The 24,680-nt window shown below is 38.1% G+C and overlaps 2 protein-coding genes across 2 annotated transcripts in view; one reads left to right on the top strand and one right to left on the bottom strand.

Moving 5' to 3' along the window:
* Positions 1-24,680, bottom strand: part of LOC122328461 — a 106,904-nt gene that overhangs the window by 72,017 nt on the left and 10,207 nt on the right. The gene's annotated exons all lie outside the window — the stretch shown is intronic.
* Positions 14,898-22,325, top strand: LOC122329136 (serine/threonine-protein kinase pim-1-like). Its single transcript, XM_043225341.1, has 8 exons — positions 14,898-14,916; positions 16,657-16,747; positions 16,983-17,037; positions 17,150-17,531; positions 17,684-17,854; positions 18,008-18,093; positions 19,705-19,931; positions 22,214-22,325. The coding sequence occupies exons 1-8, from the start codon at positions 14,898-14,900 to the stop codon at positions 22,323-22,325; spliced, it is 1,143 nt and encodes a 380-aa protein (XP_043081276.1).

Below are 24,680 nucleotides of genomic sequence, written 5' to 3'. Positions count from 1 at the left end.
ATTATAAAATAAGTATATGTATGTTTTATTGTTTGGGTAGTGGGTCATCAACAGAATGAACGAGTCTGATTATGGTAAGTATAAATGTCTGTTTTTTATTTGTTTATTATGTTTAAGGTTTAACTGTATACTGTATTCTACTAGGATGGGACGGTGAAGTGGCAGCTATTTTCTTGCTTCCATCTGTAAAAGGAAGGAAGACTGGGAAAATCAGTGCACCTGAAACAGCAATCATTTACTATTGTTTAAATTGTATGAATTATGAATTATTAGAAACTGATGGAAATAAGAATCCTTCTTAGAATGCTATAGTGATAAAAACACACACACACACATGTAGAGATATTCATTTATTACTAAATTATATTTAAAAAAACCAGAACATCTTAAGTGTACAGAGCCAAAACACTTCAAAATACATACATTCTCCTTTAAACAATAAGATCTGCACTGAAAGCTTACAGAGTGCCCTGGTAGAATAATATATTTTCTCATCCTATGATAAATTGGATAGATTCTAGAATGGCTTCTAGAGGTACTGTGACTATAATATATTAATCACCTGTGGTACGACAGTATTCAAACATTCCAGTTGAGAATTTCTGGGAGAGAGAACTTGATGCCATAATTGATTGGGACAATGTCTGGGGAAACTGTTTCAGCACTTCTAAAACCAGCTCACCAATGGTTCATTTATAAGGCGTATGTTGATTATACGAAATGAAAAGAAAGTCTGAGCCCTTCTGTAATATCTATGTAATAATTCACGCAAGGTACTGTATACGCAAGCATATGTTCTGGGACTGTTCACAAATTTCTTTGCTCTGGTCCTGGGTACAGGACTTTTTGTCAGATCTTTTGCAGACTCTGATCCAAAAGGACCCACTGCTTTTTCTCTTGCTGAGTGATTCGTCACTGACATCAAATCAAAAAAGGATTCTATCTGCCACTCTGTCCATGTCAGGCATTCACCACAGCCACCTCCCTCTGAAGCACCACCCACCAGATCATCATCTCCAGAGTACTAACTAATACTACTGTTGTGTAGTATCACATTGTAGCCTCCTGCTCTTTCAATCAGACGCACGATAAAACTGAATTCGTTACTATAGCAACAGCAGTGCGGCGACGCTGACGTGATTTTGTTGATTGACAGAGAAAATGAAGTTAAGTCTTTGTTAAACTTTCTTCTTATAGTTAGCGTTAACAACATTACAGAATTGTTATTTGATAGACAAAAATCCTAATGTTAAATACAAATTTGTATTCATGAACCGTTAGCTATTCGATTAAGACATGCAGAAAGCTTGTTTGAAAGCTACTATTTTCCTCTTTGGATGTCGAAATCAAACCTAAGCCATTGTGTTTGTCCGTCGTTTCAATTAATTGTTAAAACACACTCGGGATGAATGAAACCACGCGGGCTTTTTATTAACTCGTGTGAGCAGAGCTGTCTGTGTAAACAAGCGTTAGTTTTAAAGTGTCTTTAGAAAACGGGTGAAATTTATACATTCCGTCGAGTTACAGAGTTTAATTAAAGCTGCAGTCTGAGACGTTTTTATGTTCAGGATATACAAAATTACTAAGCGAGTACACCAATAGTGTTTTAATAAGTGTTTATATTCGGACTAGTTCGGGTAAGTACGGAGTAGCCCCATACCTGCGTGATTCTCCGTAGACGCACGTACCCATAAAAGTAGTTCCGGCTGCAGTGTTCTTCCGCAAGAAGCTCTGTTTATTAACCGCTAGAGCGCAAAAAGTCACGAACTGCAGCTTTAATTATTTCCGATTTCGGGATTTTTGTGTTATTGAGTCTAGCATTAAATTGCGATTATATATTGCGTTCTGCTTTTTATATGAACATTTGTTTTTTTAAATATAAAAATAGCCTACTCTTTTCAAATAATGCGGTTTATGCGAGGCCCCTTGCTGCTGCACGTGCAGAGTACACGTGAGGTCACGTGAAATCCGTGACGTCACAGTGAAGCATTCCACAGTATAAATTCATCGTCGCCTCACATTTAATCTAATCTAGTGTGATCAATTGAGTGAGAATCAGAGCAGAAAGATTATCACGTGAACAAACACTCAAAATAACTGTTTTCAGCACTTCATTACAGCACTAGTGTTTCTGTCTGTAATCAATGGAGCTCAAGTCTAAAAAGAGTTCAATATTAGTAGATAATACAATAAGAGCTGGAGAAAAAAACATCACTGACCCTTCAGGAGCAAATCCAGAGGCTTCTCCTGCAGCAGCAGCTATGGAGAACAGCCCAGCAGGTGAACAACAAGCTTGTGAAAAATTCCTTTCTCTGAAATAGTTTTGTTGCAACAATTCCTTTTTTAATATATTAAATGTGTGTATGACTTTTTTCTTCTTTTTTTTAAGAAAAACCAGCTAAACACAAGAAGAAAAGCCTTTGTGCATTCTTCAAGAAGACATGGCTTGCTGTGAAAAGCACTCGTCGAGGCAACAAAACAGCCCCTCCTCAGCTTGTGACGGACACAGATTCAGCTGATCTTCAGTGTGGTCCTTCTGATCTCGAACCAGCAGCACACTGTCATCCAGCTGATCCACAGCCAGGCCCGTCCGGCCTAGAGCCAATAACTCTACAGGATCAACCTGATCCTCTGCCATGTCTGTCCAGCATCACACCGATAGACTGTGATGAAAATCCAGCTGATCCTGCCAGCTGAAGGTAGGTCTACTGTCAATTCAATTCTGTCCTGTTTTTCCCTTTTGAGTGTTTATCTAATACCTACATGTATGTTCGAATGTGCCTTGTAATATCTGGTGATAATTCTTAACTCTTCCATTTCTGTTTTTTTAGAAAATCAAACAAACACAAAGAAGAAGAAACGCATTCTCACACTCTTCAAAAGATTGTGGCGGGCTGTAAAATGTGCATCAACACGGAAAAAGCACAACAAAGTGGCTCCTCTTTGTGCACAGCCCGACTCCGATTCAGCTGATCCTCAGTCGGATCCAAACATTCTTGAACCGATGGCTCTGCAGCATTCAGCTGATCATCGGTCAGATCCCTCTGTCCATGAAACCATGGCTCTACAAGATCTGACAGATCCTCCAGAAGATCATCTGTCTTGTTCGTCTGATCCTGGTCAAGAACCGCCTGGTTTTGTGCCAACATGTCTGCAGGATTCAGCTGATCATCAGTCGGATCCATCTGACTTCGAAACCATGGCTCTACAAGATCTGACTGATCCTCCAGAAGATCGTTTGTCTGGTTCGTCTGATCCTGGTCAAGAACTGCCTGGTTTTGTGCCAACATGTCTGCAGAATTCAGCTGATCCACAGCCAGGCCCGTCCGGTCTAGAGCCAATAACTCTACAGGATCAACCTGATCCTCTGCCATGTCTGTCCAGCATCACACCGATAGACTGTGATGAAAATCCAGCTGATCCCGAGCCAGCTGAAGGTAGGTTTACTGTCATTTCAATTCTGTCCTGTTTTTCACACTTTTGAGTGTTTATTTATCTAACATCTAAAGTATGATGGAATGCTTATTCTTTGTGTCTAGCCTCAAATGTGACTTGTAATATCTGGTGATAATTCCTAACTCTTCCATTTCTGTTTTTTTAGAAAATCAAACAAACACAAAGAAGAAGAAACGCATTCGCACACTCTTCAAAAGATTCTGGCGGGCTGTAAAATGTGCAACAAAAAAGAAAAAGCGCAACAAACGGGCTCCTCTTTTTGCACAGCCCGACTCCGATTCAGCTGATCCTCAGTCGGGTCCATCTGTCCATGTGTCACGTCTCCTGACTCTTTTAGTTATTGTTGTCTCATGTCATGTGCTCTGTGTGCCCTGCCTTTAGTTTGTGTTAATTGTATTATTGTCTGCAGCCGTGTCTCGTTAGTGTAGTTAATTTCCTTGTGTATTTAGTCCTATGTGTTTTGAGTTCACGTTGTCCGATCTGCGATGTCCCTACCTTGTTTTTGCCTGCCTGTCTGTTCTGCCTGCCCTTTGTATCTTTGTTTTTGCCCGTTGGATTAAATCCGTTTAAGCTTATTTCGAGTCGCTTGTGCGAAAGCGCAAACGCGTGACACCATGAAACCATGGCTCTACGAGATCTGACTGATCCTCCAGAAGATCGTCTGTCTGGTTTGCCTGATCCTGGTCAAGAACCGCCTGGTTTCGTACCAACGTGTCTGCAGGATTCAGCTGATCTTCTTCCAGGCCCGTCAGCTCTTGAGCCAGTACCCCCAGAATTTCCAGCTGCTTGCAAGCATACAAGGATCAAATCAAGGATCAAACCCGAGCAGCCTGTTTCAGCCGTCCAACTCCTGGTGAGTTTATTTCCACTTGACTGTGTGCGTATACATGTATGTATAATTCCTCATACGGTATTCCAAACGTAAATGATAACTGTTGACAAAGTAGTATTGCCTAAAAGCAATTGAATAAATCCTTCTGTTACATGTTGACTTATGGTGAACTCAAAATCTCATACTGAGTAGGTACTACATTTGAATTTGAACTTGTTTGTGTTCAATTTTGGGCGTAGCATTAGTTTCAAACATTGAGCATATTTAGTTTCCATGTATCTGATGTGAATTGCATGTGTGTATTTATTCAAGCACTGCCACAGGATTTCATGTCAGACTAAATCTCATATATTAACATGCTCTCTTTGTATGTTTTTGCAGTACCATTTGATGAGATTTATGAAGTGGGAGATGAGCTTGGACAAGGAGGCTTTGGCACGGTGTACGAGGGGACAAAATGGAAAAACACACGAGACCAAGGAGCAAATTTTATACTGTAAAAAAGTGTGCACAAAACAGAGGAAATGAAGATGGAGAATATTATAAATTTAGCGCACAAAACAGGAATACTAATGTAGACTTCACAAAGACCGTTCCTGTCAGCTCCTCAAACTGATCTTAATATATTCAAGTTATTAAATAGGTAGAGTTACATTTTATTCAATAAAACCTCTACAAAAAAAAAATCACTTGTGTAAAATTTTCTGGACCTACTGAAAAAACAGCCTATGCCAGGCTGGGAGAAATGAACAGTGTTGACATAGTTTAAACACTACATGGTGATAAAATTACACTGCTGTTATTTTTAAGACGGTGTCAGTGTGAAATTTAATCCAAAGAGGTGTAAAAACAAAAAAGCCACACCTCCACTTACTATGTCCGCCATTTTATTTCACTTGAAGACGAAGAAAAAGCAGATAAAACAGGTTCTCACATGGTATAGCTAAAATAAGTGTTATTTTTATACACATGCACAGGAGTATATGTCGTGTAAGTCACATTTGATCAATTTGTGACTTTAAGATAAATCGGGACCACGTTGTACTAATAACGTTACCTCAGTAAGGTTCATTCAAATTGTGGATGCGGTCTAAACTAGGTCTCTAATTACGTGTCCGTGGATTTCCTAAATGAAGGAGCGTATTAATAAATAGTGAGTTCATACAAAACCCTAAATCGTGAAGCGTGGGCGCCATCTTACACATTGACCAGCTTTATAAAACATTTCAGCTAGTCGCTAGAAATGCTTGGCGTTTTGTTAAATATAGTCTGTGGAGCAACATATAAATGCGCTGCATAGTGCTAACGTTAGATTAACAAAAGTAGGTTTATTTCGAGGGGTGCTGCAGACCTGGCTTTTTAATGTTTATTTTTATGAGTTAACGTTAGCTGTAGTGGTGTGTGTTTTTAGTATTGGTCTCATCTAGATACTATAGGCATTTTTGTGTTAGCTTGTTAAAAAAGCACACCGACTGACTGGGATTATCCTGTGAGAGTGTTTCATTCTGAAGAAATGCTGGTTCAAGTGGAGTCTAAAGGGAACCCAAACTGGATCCGAATACCAGTGAAAAATGGCGATTTTGACTTCTGTGAATTCATTAAGGAAGGTACATTTTTCACTTTTAGAGTAACTTTATTCTTAGTGTTATTTACGTTGAAGTTAACTATTATTACTCATATAAAAAAGCCATAATAATCATAATATCCGTAACTTTCTTTTTTTAATCAGATATTCAGTATATTATAAATGGACTTAATCCCAAATAAAATTGTGATCGCACTAAAGTGGTGTTTTAATTTTGTACCTTATAGTAATGTTAAAATCTCTCAAAATCTGTTGCATTGGAAAATTTAAGTTTGAACATGAAATCGAATGGTACTTTCTACCTCTAAGCTTCAACAAAGCTCAACTTGCCGCATGGAGCCAATGTGATCCTAAAGACTTTGCAGGAGTTGATGTTGATGCTGATATTTTTGAAGAGCTTGTGAGAACATCTAAGGTGTCCTTCAGACTTTTAGACGGTGATAAAGCCGGTAAGAAGCTGGTAAACATCCTTGTGGCTGATATGGTAGAGAAGTATGGGTAAGTTAGCAATAAAATCAAACACTAGTATTGCACTGGTGTTTTATCATAGTTTTTATTTTTTATTTGTAATGTTCATTTATGTAATTTTTTTTTTCATGCTGTGGTGTAGGATTCCACCAGCCTTTACCCGTGTAAGATATATGTTCCTGGAATCATTACTTTATTCCTCAATTTGTGCTCGCTGACAGGCTATGTAAGTATACAGTACATGGAGGCTGTACACTTTCCTTATTTCAGCACATATCAAATGCGTGAGTCAATCAAATTATTTATTATTCTGATTATTTATCTCTGATGGAATTTGCAGGCTTTTTTTTTTTTTTGGCTTCGTCAGCATGTTTTCTTTTAGAAAAATCTGCAGAACTCTGTGGGAGGAATGTAAACCTTGTCAAATGTGTCTGTTATTGGTAGCTGTGAGTATTATAAAATAAGTATATGTATGTTTTATTGTTTGGGTAGTGGGTCATCAACAGAATGAACGAGTCTGATTATGGTAAGTATAAATGTCTGTTTTTTATTTGTTTATTATGTTTAAGGTTTAACTGTATACTGTATTCTACAATCAGCTGTGGCGAGGAATGAACGGAACCACTAATAACCTGAAATAATAGAGCAGAGAGCAACAGACAAAACCACCTAATAATGTTATCTAACAGTGAGTTATTCTCTCTATCAGGAAGCACTGCTTCTGAACTCCCTTAAACATGTCAATTGCTGTCCTGAGTTTTCTTCCAGGAACACTCACTTCACAATATCCCTCATTTTTATTAGAACAACTCTCCGAAGATTTTAGCATGGTAAAGGTTAGGACAATATTACTGTATTTGGTATTGGAGGAGTAGATCTGCTACTGTTAGTTATTGTTGTTGTTGTTGTATATTGCTCAGTGACATGTAGCACTGCCAGTTGATGTAGAGATTCATAGTCCTCATGTCCATTATTGTGAAACCCGTGAGACACAACAAAACATAGCTCCGATCACAGCGTCCTCTATTCTCCTGTTCTTTGTTTCCCTTGTTGAACGTGTGCACAAATGACGTTGCTGTCAACCGGCTTACCTCACTTCTTAGACGTCGCTGCCAAAGCAACCCTTTAAATGGTACTGGGAAATACTTCGCTCAACGAGATCAAAGTGATCCTCAAGACATAATAAAATATCTCATATCACCCACAAAAATATCTGCACGTCAGGTCTCATCTGTTAATTTCTAACCTTTCTATTTATTTATGCATTTCATTTTTTTAATGAATATAAAAAAAGACTTTCTTCAAGAGAATATAGCAAGCTATAAAACATACTACAACACAACGCAAGAAGTGCAACAAAGTTAACTCTGTTTCCTCAAAGATCCACAGACGCTGCAGGATCCTCAATTAAAGGTTAACCCTACTGGATTGCCTTGGGTCAAGTCTGTGTATTTATGCACATGCTGTATGTCTGATCGCTTATCCAGGAATCCAAATGCAAATGATAAATCTAGTACTCTATATATCAAAGATGGGAAGCAGGTAAAATCACTCTTGATACGTCCTGAAAAATCAAACATGCCCTTAGTCAGCTAACCTTTTGCTGAACTCCTCTCTCTAGAATGGATGTTACAGGCCAGTGTTTGCAGAAGTGGCTATAAATCTGGTAATGAAACTTATCTCCATTAAGCCCTTACAGTGTAGATTGGTTTGAGGAGGAAAATGATTACATTCTCATCTGGGAGTTTCTTCAACCCTGAAAAAGAGTGCACAAATCGATCAATGGAAATGAATCACAGACACATTGCCTGATGTTGTGAACAGTGCTTCTTAGAGCCAGTTGTCTTCTACCGTACATTGCGCTGGTCAATACAAAGATCCCAGAACTGTTTTATAAACAAATTTTGGGAAAAGCATGCACAAATAATTTACGCAGCCAGTATGTCATTAGTGATTATATTGTTTTCCAGTCCAATAGAAATCTGCTATAAATTATCTAGAATGTCCTGCCTTGGTATCTCTCGATTCAGCATTGGTGTGTTTTTATATCCAGAAGATAACAACTACGTTAACGCAGTGTCTCTAGCTGGTGTTCAAGAGGCCAACGTCCAGCTGATCCCACAACTGCAACCCAAGGCCATAGGTCTTTCAGCACCACCACCGCTCCTTCTCCTAGGTGCAGAGGATCACATTCTCCACAACCATCCTCCTATGCCTCTCTCCTTCACTCCAGCCAAGGAGAAATGGACAGTGTCCTGCACCAGGCATTCACAAATGTGGCTATGGCCATCTCCCGCTAGCCCTATACGCCGCTACAAACAGGAACGACATACCTAAATCCCACTCCCTCGGCTAAGGCCAGGGAAAAGTCAAGCCGGGGATGCTCGCTATCAATGCCCCGAGGCGACTACTACAGTTCCAGGGTCATGCCTTTGATCTTCAGGCTGCAGCAGAATGCCTTCAGGAAGCCCGGCCGACTCCCAGATTTAGCCACAAGCAGCTCCCGATCTCCCAAACACCAGCCAGCATTGCCTCAATATAATGCTCCGGCGCAGGCCGAGCATTCCTCCCCACCTCCCCACAGATTTGCCTGCCACCAGAGCCGACCATACTGCAAGGCCACCTTCACTAATGGCACAGGCTATGGCACCCCCTATCCCACTTCTGTCTTCTGCCTAGCTTTTTGCCTACCTCCGGAGCTGGCCAAAGCATGAGGCCGCCTCCACTGATGAACAACCCCCTTTGTTTTCCATACTTTTCCTCCAGTCTTGTCCCCGTAGCCATTCAAAGTGCAAGCCTGCCTTTGCAATCGGTTCAAATGACCTTTTTTCCTTCCAGCACCCCCTTACCCACCTTAAATCCTATGCCTTATCCACAGCCACGCCCCTACCTATGCCACCGAACACCCTCGCTCTGGATCCTCCCCCCATCTCAAACAGTATCAGGACCTAGATCCTCTCAGAAATTCAGCATGCTGGCCCTAGATGCAGAACCCCTGCCAACCCCAGCACCTCCTTATCCAGAACTAATATACCTCTGAATCATCTCCTAAGACCTCTCTTCGAAGCTTCACTTGATTTGATTCTCCAAGCCATTTCACCCAGAATATGGCAATTTTGCTACTTTAAAGCATTCCTTTCCACCTATAACTTGCCTTCTCCCTGTTGTCTATCACTTAATTAATTTCTTACCTTAATATCACAAAAAAACTCCAAGTCAGCTCCATCAATGAATATCTAGCGGAATCCAATTTTTTCCATAAACTCATATACGGTTCAGCCTCAACTCAAATCACCAATGCCCATACTTCTCTTTTTTTATCAAAAAGTCCATTTAAGCAGCCCTTCCCATCATACAGACACTAGGCAACTCATTACTCTCTTGATTAATCTCATTCAATAGGAGATTAATCTCATTCAATTTACACTGCCCGCTCGATGCTATGTTCATTTTAGCATTTTTTTGGCTTCCTTAGATGTTCTGAACTAACTGTGACTTTAAACTTCAACCCAAGTTCTATGAAAATCCATGCAAATGCAGATTAATAGATCCATATTTAATTACATTTAAATATATATGCATATATATCTTTATTAAATATTATATTTAATATTTGCTAGCTATTTACGTTGCATTTATATTTTTCTCTTTAAATCAATTAAACTTTAATCTGTTTAATTTCTTTAATTATATTTAATTTATAGATCAAATTAAATCACACAGATGTAAACTGCTGTTTCTGTCAATGCTTTCAGGAACATTTCAGTTGCATTGATGCCCATTCAGGGTTAGAAAGCTCTCTGGTTTCATCAAACATATCTTAATTTGTGTGAACTGTCCCTTTAAATCTTTAAACAGAGCCTAATGCAATGCTGAATTTATACTGGATTATTAGTATAGATATAGCAATATAGAACTTGTCTACCATGTTGACACAGGTAATTGACACAAAGTGTTAAAATAATATAAAAGATAAAAAGCCTTTAATGTACCTGGCTTTAACCATTACAAAAATGGTTTGAATGTTTCTAACCAAAATTGATTCAACTATACCAGTGGTTTTCAAACTTATTCCTGGGGATCCAGAAAAGATAGCTGTCAGAGAAGATAGACATGCAAAATGAGCAGAGCAGTGGATCCCAAAGAACAGGATTGAAAACCACTGGATTATACAATAAATATTGTATTACATGCTATTATATTGCTCTGTTGTATTCACTGCAACCTTCAGGGACAGTATGAATGCTTGAAAATAAAGCCTAATGTCTTTAAATCCATTATAACCATCACTTCCACCACAAAAGAAAGCTTTCTAAATAACCTTCCTGACTTATCTCAATTCCTTAGTTCATCCAATACGATGCAAAAACTTGATGATGTAACAGAAACTATGCACTCTCTTTTTTCTAGCACTTTAGATACAGTTGCTCCTTTGCACTTAAAAAGATAAAAAAAACAATCTGACTCCATGGTATAATGACAACACATGCACCCTAAAGAGAGCAGCCCGGAAAATGGAGCGCAGGTGGAGAAAAACCAAATTAGAAGTATTTCGTATTGCCTGGCGGGAGAGTATGCTGTCATACAGAAAAGCATTAAAAATAGCAAGATCTGATTATTTTTCATCCCTTTTAGAAAAAACAAACACAACCCCGGTATTTATTCAGTACAGTGACTAAATTAACAAAAAATAAAGCATCAACAGGTGCTAATATTCCCCAAGAGTATAGCTGCAATGAGTTCATGAATTTCTTTACTTCTAAGATTGATACCATCAGAGATAAAATTGTAACTATGTAGCCGTCAACTACAGTTTCACATCAGATAATGAGCTTTAGATCCCCTAAGGAAAAATTACACTCTTTCTCTATTATAGGAGAAGAAGACTTGTACAAACTTGTTAAATCATCTAAACCAGCAACATGTATATTAGACCCTATTCCATCTAAACTATTAAAAGATCTGCTTCCAGAAGTCATAGATCCTATTTTGAACATTATTAATTCATCATTGTCATTAGGTTTTGTTCCCAAAACCTTTAAACTGGCTGTAGTTAAACCTCTCATTAAGAAACCACATCTTGATCCCAAAGACTTAGTAAATTACAGACCAATCTCTAATCTCCCTTTTCTGTCAAAGATACTAGAAAGGTAGTATCCTCACAACTGTATTCCTTTTTAGAAAAAATGGTGTCTGTGAGGATTTCCAATCAGGTTTTAGACCGTACCATAGTACTGAGACTGCTCTCATTAGAGTTACTAATGACCTGCTTCTATCATCTGATCGTGGTTTTATCTCGTTATTAGTGCTATTAGATCTTAGCGCAGCATTCGATACTATCGATCACAACATTCTCTTGGATAGACTAGAAAACTATGTTGGCATTAGAGGAAGCGCCTTAGCATGGTTTACATCATATCTATCTGACCGCTATCAGTTTGTGGCATTAAATGAGGAGGTATCATATCGATCAAAAGTGAAATATGGAGTTCCTCAAGGCTCAGTGCTAGGACCGTTACTTTTCAACCTTTACATGTTACCTCTGGGAGATATTATCAGGAGTCATGGTGTTAGCTTTCACTGCTATGCTGATGATACTCAGCTCTATATTTCAGCGCAGCCTGGTGATACACACCAAATTGAGAATCTAACAGAATGCATAGTCGATATAAAAAGCTGGATGATGAGTAACTTCTTAATGTTAAATTCTTAAAAATCAGAGGTGCTAATAATTGGACCTAAAAACCACATATATAATAATCTAGAACACAGCCTATCACTTGATGGCTGCTCTGTTAATTCTTCATCATCAGTTAGGAACCTAGGTGTGCTGTTTGACCGCAATCTTTCCTTTGAAAATCATGTTTCTAGCATCTGTAAAACTGCGTTTTTCCATCTTAAAAATATATCTAAATTACGACCTATGCTTTCAACCTCTAATGCAGAAATATTAATTCATGCGTTTATGACCTCAAGGTTAGATTATTGCAATGCTTTATTGGGTGGTTGTTCTGCACACTTAATAAACACACTTCAGCTAGTCCAAAACGCAGCAGCCAGAGTCCTTACTAGAACTAGGAAGTATGATCATATTAGCCCGGTTCTGTCAACACTGCACTGGCTCCTATCAAACATCGAATAGATTTTAAAATCTTATTAATTACCTATAAAGCCCTGAATGGTTTAGCTCCTCAATACTTGAGCGAGCTCTTATCACGTTATAGTCCTGCACGTCCGCTGCGTTCTCAAAACTCTGGCCATTTGATAATACCTAGAATATCAAAATCAACTGCGGGCGGCAGATCATTTTCCTATCTAGCACCTAAACTCTGGAACAATCTCCCTAACTCTGTTCGGGAAGCAGACACACTCTGCCAGTTTAAATCTAGATTAAAGACACATCTTTTAACTTAGCCTACACATAACACACCAACACACCTTTTATTATTCAAATCCGTTAAAGGATTTTTAGGCTGCATTACTTAGATTTGCTGGAACCGGGAACACTACTCCTACAATACGATGTACTTGTGACATCGTAAAAAGAATGGCATCTACGCTAATATTAGTCCTGTCTCTTTCTCAATCTGTTTTCACAGTTTGTATCCAGACTAGATGGTGGATCAGCACCCAGAGATTATGTTCATCAGAGACCAGAACACCTAGATGCGCCCGTCGACAGATAACCAGATCCTGATGCACACACACACACGCACACACTAAGTCATTTACACTACCTGACACAGCTGCGTTTAAAATTGAACTGGAAGTTAAGTGCTGGGCGTCCGGTCAGAGGAGAACTGACCCCAACTGAGTCTGGTTTCTCCCAAGGTTTTTTTTTCTCCATTCTGTATGCATGGGGTTTTGTTTCCTTGCCGCTGTCGCCTCTGGCTTGCTTGGTTGGGGACACTTAACTTCTTGAATTGACTACAGAGACCGTCTCTGCATTTAATAAGAAATTGGTCACTCTCGTCATTATACATACCTGTCATTATACTGTACAGTGCTTTGATGCAACCTGTGTTGTTAAAAGCGCTATATAAATAAAAATGATTGATTGATTGATTTCTGTGAACAAGTTGAGGTGTGTTTATTATTTCCTTATGTCTATTGATTGACTAACATTAATTTCAGTTTCTTACAAATCTTCGACTAAAAAGTGACTAAAAAAAATGTATAGCATTAGCATTACAGTTTACATTTCGACATTTGTGTTGTAAGAATGTAGAATCAATATTGAATTTAAATTGAATGTGTGGGTATAGCAGTGCAATCCAGTTTGGAGATCTATTACTGTCACGAATGAGGGGTCTGAGGCTTGCGGATCCATGTGCAGACTTTTATTGAAGAAAGGCAAGGTCATCAAACAGGCAGGCGTCAAACAGGGCAAACAGATGTATAGGAGGCGAGGCAATAACAAAATCCAAAAACAGGCAGTGGTCAGGTCAGGCAGCAAACAATCACAGAATCAGAAGACAGGCAGGGTCAAAACCAGGGAAACAAGAACTCAGAAAACACAAGGAAACTCGGAAACAACAACAACAGTACAGGCGAACAATGCAACCTGCAGGTGAGTGACCTGCTTCTGAATTTATAGTCCTAAACAGGAAGTAGCAGCAGAGGAAGTGATCACCGATCACCCAGAGGTAAGAGCTCCCTCTGCTGGCTTGGTGACATAGCCCCCCTCCTAGGAGCGACTCCTGGTGCTCCACAAGACAAACACCACAAAACAAAACTGGGAGCTTGGGAGGGGGTTCCGGGAGGGAGTCAGCAGACAGAGTCCAGGGAGGAAGAGACGGAGGGAGGAGCCAGGGAGAAGACAGGAGGAGTCCGGAACGGGAGGCGATCCAGAGCCCAGCCATGAAGGTCAGTGGTGGAGTCGACGGAGGGAGGAGCCAAGGAGAGGTAGCGGCCATCAACCCCATAGGGCCGACTATGTCGCCTCACTGAAAAAAATAACATGTAAAATTTACTTAATAAAATCCTCGTAACAATTTGCACTAACACCGTTTAAGTAAAATTTACTGCTATAATTTTAAATAAAACACATTTACCAGAATCAAGTAAAATCTATGTATTACTATGACATAAAATATGTTAAAATATTAAGTAAATATTACTTAATACTTTTTAATGTAGGAACTATATTTATTCTAAGCATTTAGATAAAGTCTATATATTATTTTTAATATAAACCCACAGCTGTCCTTAAAATATTAAGTAGATTTTATTTACTGATATAAGGTAAGTTTTATTTAATATTTCAATTAATTTATTAAATATATCTAATTAAATATTTCTAAAAATATAGTAATTTTGTCTTCATTTAAATAAACCCACACACGGCTTAGACAATTAACATTTATTTTGTTCAACATTAAACAATGACTCACACAAATGTCTGGTTTTAAAGTTACATAAAACAAAGCCTCAGTTTTTTGCATGACAACCATTTCCCTAGGGATTGGAGTTCTGAAAACAACTAAATTTGTCAAGATCAGAAAGTGTTTTAACCCCAAGAGGAATACAAAAACATGGGGTGAGTTTTAAACAATCATGGATATAATCCATGGATGTAACATTTTTTTACTATTTCAATAAAAGTAACAATCCTCTCGAATAGTGCAGTTTCAACATTCAACACACAAGGCATGAAAAGGAAACAGTTTGACTTAACTGTTGTGGTTGTGCATGGTCTCTAGACAAATGTGCTCTAAGAGCCCCCCATCCTTTAAATGAACAAGGACAATTTAAGTGCAAGCAAGGCACTGACCAGCCCTGACCAGTATGTGGATGTTTCAATCTGTAATGCTTTAAAAGCTCTAAACGTTTTGATGTCTCAAATTTGCAATACTTGCATGGCCAAGACATAAGAAGTGTATTGTTTATCCTTGATGACACACCAGGGTTGAATACCATGCATCTGGGAGATTTCCGAAGTGCAGTAAACCTGCAAATGAACAAACACAATTAGTTATAGTAAAACTACATTATATTAAAGATAGAAAAAAATGTGAGAACTAATTATTAAACAGAAGCTGAAATACAAGCAGGAGTTTTATTCTGATATGATGCTTGTTAACAATCATAACGTCTAGGGTAACAATTAAATACATTCATTTAAACACACAAGTCAATGTCAGAGCTTTTCAGACACTTTCTGGACTGAAAAAAAAACTGATCTACCTATTGCAATATTTGATGATAGAGTACAAAAAATCTCCAGTTACGTAGATTCTAAACTTTACATGGCTTATTATGAGTAAAATTGTGCTGCTGAATTTCTTAGTATTTGTTCTACACAGTACTATTAATATCTGTAATGATATCACCAATATTTTTAACATTGTTTAACCAAATCTTTTGTCCTTTTTATTCTCAGTTTAGTAATATATCTCAGAAGAAACGTTTGTGCAATCCACAAAGATTAACGTAAACTGTAGAAGGTATAAACATTTATAAGGTATAATATTTTTCGTATCACACGATTTATGTTATGTAATGCTTTGAAAGCACTTAAATGAGGAGGGTGGCAAATTTACGCAGGTCTGAACCTTTCCTAATGGAAATTTCGAATCAGAGTTTTAAACAAATTCACTAGCACACATTTCTTTGGTTTTAATCTGACTTCTGTATGAGAGTGCTTCATGGACTGCAGTGAAAACGCGGGCCTACTAGAGTAATACAACAAAGTCAATCGGACTTTAAAATTGTCACGGACCTATACATTGTCATAAATTACTACAAAAAGGCAATAACTTACCTTACACACTAACTTTGCATCCTCGTGTGACAATCCCAACCGCACGTGTGGCAATCGCATTCGCAACCGTCCGTCTCCGTTCAAAAGCGCGGGCATGTGAGTCACACGGAACCGTGGATCTTCTCCTTCTTTCCGGTTAGTCACGCGGATGTGAAGGTGCTAAGATTTTAGATTAAAATTACTCAGTATTTTTAGCTTTATGTGCAATGACTTTAAAACAGTTAAATTATTTGAGAAAATATATAATAAAATTTACTGTTCCCACTCAGTTCATTCTATACATGAATTAATTGTGTATTTATTTAAAATTTTACTTAGAAATTCTAATTCTCAATGAATTGTAATATTGTAATGTAAAAATTATGACAGTAAATCAAGTATATTTTACTATACCTCAAAGTTTGTTTTAGCATTAGTTTCAAACATTGAGCATATTTATTCTCCATGTATCTGATGTGAATTGCATGTGTGTATTTATTCAAGCACTGCCACAGGATTTCATGTCAGACTGAATCTCATATATTAACATGCTCTCTTTGTATGTTTTTGCAGTACCATTTGATGAGATTTATGAAGTGGGAGATGAGCTTGGACAAGGAAGCTTTGGCACGGTGTACGAGGGGACTTCAAAATTCAACGCAAGAAGGTAGGAATCACTGCTTTATTCACCAAATGTATATAGAAGATATCGATCAGTGCTTAGACCAAAACATTTTTAATATCAATTTAAATAGAAATATTTGTGATCATGACTATATATGTGTGTGTATATATGTGTATAAATTTGCAGATTCAATATAATCAGTTTGCCCATTTGTAACATACAGTGCGCTTATAAATGATTTCATTTATTTATTCATTGATTGCATTTATTTTTTGCAGGTTGCCATCAAAATCATCCTCAAGTGTGAAAGAGACCGTTATATTGAACTAGTAAGTTGACGTAACTTAATGTACATTTAAATACCAACTACATACTAATTACATTGCAAACAGAAGTGAAATGTGATATTGAACTCTTAATTACTCTTTTCTCTAATGTTAGCCTGGCTGTTCAAAGCCACTGTTTGCAGAAGTGGCTGCAAACCTGCTGCTGAAACAGGCTCCATTAAGCCCCTACATTGTGTACATGCTGGAATGGTTTGAAGAGGAGGATCGGTTCATCCTCATCCTGGAACATCCGGAACCCTGCATGGACTTGCTCAGATTTGTGGTTCACAACATGCATTGGCCGAACGAATTACAGACACGTAGCCTGATGTATCAAGCGGTGCTCGGGGCCAAGCACTGTCTTGACCGAGGTGTCTTTCACCGGGACATTAAGTTGAATAACTTTCTGATCAACACGACGACTAACCGAGTCCAACTAATAGACTTTGGCTGCAGTGACCTCGTCAAAAGTACAGGCTACTTGGGTGGTTTTATAGGTGAGTTGGCATGTTATGTTACTAGTCCTAATGAGAAGTCAAACTTCTGAGTAGTGATTTAATGAAAACAAATGGACATTTGGTCAAGTTTCTGGTGACATTTGTTTGCAAATAGATTTTATAACCTGAATATGCCTTGCTTTCATGAACAGGACGATTCTGCCCGCCTGAATACTACAAGGGCTTAGGATACAAGGCAGAGCCAACAACCGTCTGGTCTCTGGGTGTAATGATGTACGCAATTATGTGCAAATGTCTGCCCTTTAGCAGTCCTGAAGACATGATGCATGGAAGTCTGAGTTTTAACGTTAGAGTATCCACAGGTGAGAGAACAATCAACTACCAATAACACAGTGACATTAAGATTGTTAAACACACAAAGTGTAATACATGCTACATATTTCCATACTTGACAACGTTAGCATGTCATGGACATGAAAGAACACACATGACTAACCAATGAAAAACTTGTACAGAATTGCAGAATTTGATAAGTCGCTGCCTGACTGTTGACCCAACTAAGAGAGCGACTATTGAGGAGATCCTACAGCATAAATGGTTTCAGCAAGGACAAATGTCAGGAGTAGCTCAGAGTCAGGCAGAGTGACTTAGGAGGGAAGGCAGATGATGACAGGAATCCCTCTTCTGAAAGTACAAGAAACGGATGACGAAAACTGCACAAGCCATTCACCAGAGAGTCTCCGGCAGCAGCAAGCTTAGTTTAAAAAAAGAGCAAACTTAATGGACGAAATGAAAAACAAATTTCTAAGAAATTAACACACGAAACCAAGGAGCAAATTTTATACTGTAAAAAAGTGTGCACAAACCAGAGAAAATGAAGATGGAGAATATTATAAATTTAGCGCACAAAACAGGAATACTAATGTAGACTTCACAAAGACCGTTCCTGTCAGCTCCTCAAACTGATCTTACTATATTCAAGTTATTGAATAGGTAGAGTTACATTTTATTCAATAAAACCTCTACAAAAAAAATCACTTGTGTAAAATTTTCTGGACCTACTGAAAAAACAGCCTATGCCAGATTGGGAGAAATGAACAGTGTTGACATAGTTTAAACACTACATGGTGATAAAATTACACTGCTGTTATTTTTAAGACGGTGTCAGTGTGAAATTTAATCCAAAGAGGTGTAAAAACAAAAAAGCCACACCTCCACTTACTATGTCCGCCATTTTATTTCACTTGAAGACGAAGAAAAAGCAGATAAATCAGTTTCTCACATGGTATAGCTAAAATAAGTGTTATTTTTATACACATGCACAGGAGTATATGTCGTGTAAGTCACATTTGATCAATTTGTGACTTTAAGATAAATCGGGACCACGTTGTACTAATAACGTTACCTCAGTAAGGTTCATTCAAATTGTGGATGCGGTCTAAACTAGGTCTCTATTTACGTGTCCGTGGATTTCCTAAATGAAGGAGCGTATTAATAAATAGTGAGTTCATACAAAACCCTAAATCGTGAAGCGTGGGCGCCATCTTACACATTGACCAGCTTTATAAAACATTTCAGCTAGTCGCTAGAAATGCTTGGCGTTTTGTTAAATATAGTCTGTGGAACAACGTATAAATGCGCTGCATAGTGCTAACGTTAGATTAACAAAAGTAGGTTTATTTTGAGGGGTGCTGCAGACCTGGCTTTTTAATGTTTATTTTTATGAGTTAACGTTATCTGTAGTGGTGTGTGTTTTAGTTTTTAGTATTGGTCTCATCTAGATACTATAGGCATTTTTGTGTTAGCTTGTTAAAAAAGCACACCGACTGACTGGGATTATCCTGTGAGAGTGTTTCATTCTGAAGAAATGCTGGTTCAAGTGGAGTCTAAAGGGAACCCAAACTGGATCCGAATACCAGTGAAAAATGGCGGTTTTGACTTCTGTGAATTCATTAAGGAAGGTACATTTTTCACTTTTAGAGTAATTTTATTCTTAGTGTTATTTACATTGAAGTTAACTATTATTACTCATATAAAAAAAGCCATAATGATCATAATATCCGTAACTTTCTTTTTAAATCAGATATTCAGTATATTATTAATGGACTTGATCCCAAATAAAATTGTGATCGCACTAAAGTGGTGTTTTAATTTTGTACCTTATAGTAATGTTAAAATCTCTCAAAATCTGTTGCATTGGAAAATTTGAAAGTTTGAACATGAAATCGAATGGTACTTTCTACCTCTAAGCTTCAACAAAGCTCAACTTGCCGCATGGAGCCAATGTGATCCTAAAGACTTTGCAGGAGTTGATGTTGATGCTGATATTTTTGATGAGCTTGTGAGAACATCTAAGGTGTCCTTCAGACTTTTAGACGGTGATAAAGCCGGTAAGATGCTGGTAAACATCCTTGTGGCTGATATGGTAGAGAAGTATGGGTAAGTTAGCAATAAAATCAAACGCTACACTGTAAAAAAATGTCCGTAAAAATACAGTAAAAAACTAATTTATTGTGTGCATGTTTTTCTGTTTTCATTTGAAGGAATTTTCCGTATTTTTAGTTTACAGGTGTTTTCCGTAATTTTTAATGACGCGTTGCATTGTGGGTGCAAGATCCTTGTGGCGCGAAAACGCGTGCGTGAGAGGCAAGTGCCATTAACACATTTCATTCAAATTCGGAGAAGGTTTAGATTAACGCCTCTGCGCGGTAAAATTTACGTTTTTTCTTTAAATCTTTAGTAACGCCAATAATGTATTTAGGTGCTGTCTTATTAGTTTGTTTAGACCCGTTTAGTTAATTTAATGTTGTGCTTGTCCTCGTTCAGTGATTTGAATCCAGTTTTGATTTACTTGCTATTTGTGGATATAATGTAGATATATGTGACTGTGCCCTTATGTTTTAGTTTTATTCGACTAATTTATTGTGTGCCCAAGAAAACAAACCGTTTACTTAATCGGGATAAGGTTTAACGCCCTGAGGTAAATATCTTTGCATTTAGTTTTTGTTCTTTTCTTAATTTATACAACACAACTTGTTTTAGTAACGCTGCTATTGTATTTAAGGTGCTAGTTATATCTTATTCGTTTGTTGTAGTTTACGTAGTTTTGTATTATTACAAGCATGGCACGTTTTAATAACGTTGTGGCACATTGATAAAAATGTTGAGAAAATAAAAAGGCTGTCACTTCACCACACTAGTAATGAAGTGTGTCAGGGATCAGGGTCAGGTACTTTTTTCTTCTCTTGACCGGTCTTAATTTGGCCATTCAGTTAAAATCGTTTTGTTTTTTTTGAAATTTTAAATGCGCTCATCTTGGTGCGAGACTTAAAAAGTAACTTTGTATTAGTCATGTTGGCTTGCAGTGTTTGTGAATTTAAATGCGTTTCATTATCACAATATCTAAAGCACTGCAGAACCCACAGACATGTACACAATGTTTTTTTCGTGTGGCCATAAAGACTGTGGAAGAAAGTTTTCCTCATTCAGTTGCTTTGCCGTTCATATGTTACGAACACATCCAGACAGACAAACATGGAACCGGAACGTGTCTGTGCAATTAAAGTGTTCAATGAATTTTTGCAGCACAGAGTATGTAGATATTAAAGGGCTTGTGTCTCACTTAAGTGGCCACATACAAGAGGGGCTGACTATAACTTGTCCCTTTTATGGGTGTTCCAAGACTTTTAATGTAAAGACATCCTTTTCATCACATATTTCCAGATATCATAGAAGCTGGAATGTCACCCAGATTTCACCTGTTCATCTCTATGTGAGGTTGCAGTACAGTCATCTTCAGGTGAGGAAGCACATGTTTCCGATAGTGTACCTCATGAAGTTGATGTGACTGATGCAGACCCAAGGAAGGATGAAGTGCAAGATGCTTACACAGAGAATTTAGCTCTGTTTTACTTGGCTTTGGAGGCAAAGCATTTAGTCCCAGTCTCCACAATCACAGAGATGGCAAATGAAATGAAGACTCTTCAAGGTACTCGAAAGATCTTGAAAAATATGGTGTTTCTGCAGAGTTGTTAAGATGTCTTGGGGAAAGTGCATATGAACAGAGTCCTATGCACAAGGCCTTAGATGCTAATGGTTACTTAACTACACACTACAGACGGCTGCAGTATTATAAAAGGCACTATAACTTTGTTCAGCCCGTTGAAGTCACACTTGGTTACAATGATAAAGGCCAGAAGAGGCACTACCACTACATTCCAGTACTGGAAAGAAAGCCTCAGTTTATTGCTAAAAGAGGCAGTGCAACTAAGCAGTGCTGTAAGCATCTTCATGATTCATGATTTCATTGATGGCCATGTCATTAGATCTAATGCTATGTTGGCGTCAGACCAAGACTCTTTAAAGGTGATGCTTTTTCAAGACTTCTTTGAGATTGCTAATCCACTCGGATCTGCCAAACAAAAGCACAAAATTTTAGCTGTCTACTTCACACTTGCAAACTTTCATCCACACAACTGTTCAACTGTGGATCAAATACAGTTGGTACTTCTATGTTCAGAAAAGACTGCAAATACTTTGGTGTGGATAAAGTTTTCACTAAGGTAGTGTCAGACCTGAGTGAGCTGGAAACCAAAGGCATATCTTTTGAGGAAAGTTGTATAGGGAACTGTTGCATGCATAATAGGAGATAATTTGGGCTCTCACATGATTGGTGGGTTTACAGAAAATTTCAGCTCTGCTGAGCTCTGCTTTTTCTGTAGATACTGTCTAATGACAAGAGATGAATTCATCTCAACCCTCTCAGTTGTCACTCTGAGAGATCCCGCTGCTTATAAGGAGTCTGTGCAGTTCTTGGAAAGACACCTGAAATGACCATGCACCATGGCATTAAAGGCAACAGTGTTTTTAACAAACTGTCTAACTTCCATGTCTGTCAGCCTGGATTACCACCCTGCCTAGCACATGACCTGTTTGAGGGTGTTGTCGATTATGATATAGCAATGTGCTTGCAGTATTTGATTAAAACAAAAAAGTGGTTCACTTATGACTCGCTTAATGATAGACTCAGATTGTTTCCTGGTGAAAGCAGAAACGAGCCAAATTATGTACTCAACAAAGGAATAAAGCTCGGAGGCCATGCAGCCCAAAACAGGTGGCTTCTGAGGTTTTTGCCTCTTCTGGTGCATGACAAAATTGCAGATGCTGATGATGCTGTCTGGCAGCTTGTCTTACTACTCAGGGAGTTGGTAGAATTTGTTTGTGCACCTAGACTTTCAGAGTCTCAGATTGCTTACATGAAAGTGCTGATCGAAGAATATGTGGAAATGAGACAACGGTTATTTCCACATGTAAATCTCAGACCAAAACACCACTATCTACACCACTATGCTGACTTGACTTTACAGTTTGGTCCACTCATACATACTTGGACCATGCGCTATGAAAGTAAGCACAGCTATTTCAAAAGGTGCATCAGGTCAAGTAAAAACTTAAAAAATGTGACAAAGTCCTTGGCTTATAGACACCAGTTGCTTCAGGCATATCAGGGTCATGGCAGTTTCTTTAGCCCACAAGTTGAACTTTCGTGCTCCACTACTTTTTATCCAGAGCTCTATGATAGAGGAATAAGAAAAGTAGTCACAGACTTTGGACTTACCTCGCTTAACTCCGTTATCACAGAAAAAGTCCAAGTTAAAGGCACTACATACGCAAACGTTATGCATGTCTTACTAAAGTACACCAAGGGACAGCTAGAGTTAGAGCAAATAGCTAGCATTTTTATCAAGAGTGAAGCTATTGTCCTACTTCTGCTGCGACTAAAAACTGTCAGTTGGGTGCCTGAGCTTGGAGTGTACGAAAAAAAATCTTGACAAGCTCAGTGACTACAGTCCACTTGCTTTTTACCACAGAGGCGCAAAAGTTACTTCTCCCGCTAAAACATATGCCACTATGGAGCTTGTAAAAGAAATGGTTCAGAAGGCTATTGGAGTAAATGGTGTAGATGACCTAAGCTTTGTAAAGATTGAGGACGTCGATGGAATTCTGCCACCCATACAGTGCAGAAGGCTGATTCAAGCTTTCTGTTCAGGTAAATTTTAAAATTCAAAAGCTAATCTAGATTTGTTAGCAAATGTTTGGTGTTTTTTTTTTTTTAATGCGATATTCAGATTGATAGTTTGACTACAACAATACTAATCTTTTTGCACAGCTTCAATAAACTATGCTGTATGGGTTTTAAACATTTTTAAATGTCAAGGGACCCCCATTCTAAAATCTGAAAGGCATTTATACGTTTTTGTTTTGTTGTTGTTGTTTTAATTAGTATTATAAATGGCTCCTAAATCAATTTTGATTTATTTTTTTGGAATTGATGAGAGTAAGCAATCTTTTTTAGTGTCAATATGCTTTGTCTTTTGATGTTATGCAAACACCTAAACTTTTTTTTCTTTTTTTAATGACAAAAATATCACAATTTGATCAGAAAACCCTCCTAGCATTCCTTGCGGCCCCCAGTAGGTCTGAAATCCCAAGCTATAATCACTGTTTCCATCTTAAGCTTTCATCTGCCTTTAATTGTTGTTCATGTAAGTGACGAATCACACAACAGCAGCATTGACAGTATGCCATGTAATGTAAATGTTAGACCGAGAGTATGATTACCCACATAGAAAATGTGTCTGTCCCGCGAAAAATCAGATATATCAGTAAATCCCGCACAGGCCTTAGAAATAACCTCGATCAAAACAAAAGTTAAAACCGGTCAACAGCAGCAATATTTAAAGTTTGGTCTCCTAAACATCCGATCACTGGCGCCGAAATCTGTCATTGTAAATGAATTAATTATAGACAAAAGTTTTGACGCGCTCTGCCTGACTGAAACATGGCTGAAACCTAACGATTTACATCAGTTTAAATGAGTCGACTCCATCAGGGTACTTATATAAGCACGAGCCCCGCCGGTCAGGTCGAGGTGGAGGTGTTGGAACTATCTATCGTCAGGAGCTAAATGTTACTCAGGGAACTGGAATTAGCTATAACTCTTTTGAGCTGCTTGATCTTAATGTTACGCTTATGGATGCAACAAAGAAATCTCTGTTATCTCTTTCTCTTATCTCTGTGTATAGACCACCAGGACCTTATGTAGATTTTCTTAAGGAATTTGCCGATTTTATTTCAGACTTAATAACTAATAAAGACAGAGCACTTATTATCGGTGATTTCAACATT

This window comes from Puntigrus tetrazona, chromosome 23 (genome assembly GCF_018831695.1).
Source record: "Puntigrus tetrazona isolate hp1 chromosome 23, ASM1883169v1, whole genome shotgun sequence".
NCBI lineage: Eukaryota > Metazoa > Chordata > Actinopteri > Cypriniformes > Cyprinidae > Puntigrus > Puntigrus tetrazona.
The sequence above is the reverse complement of the archived record's forward strand: the minus strand, read 5'-3'. Positions and strand labels throughout refer to the sequence as shown.

Coding starts and splice junctions, on each gene's coding strand:
- LOC122329136 (XM_043225341.1), top strand. Junction 16,748..16,982: donor ACTTCAAAATTCAACGCAAG/AAGGTAGGAATC, acceptor CATTTATTTTTT/GCAGGTTGCCATCAAAATCA. Junction 18,094..19,704: donor TCCTACAGCATAAATGGTTT/CAGCAAGGACAA, acceptor AAAATTTGAAAG/TTTGAACATGAAATCGAATG.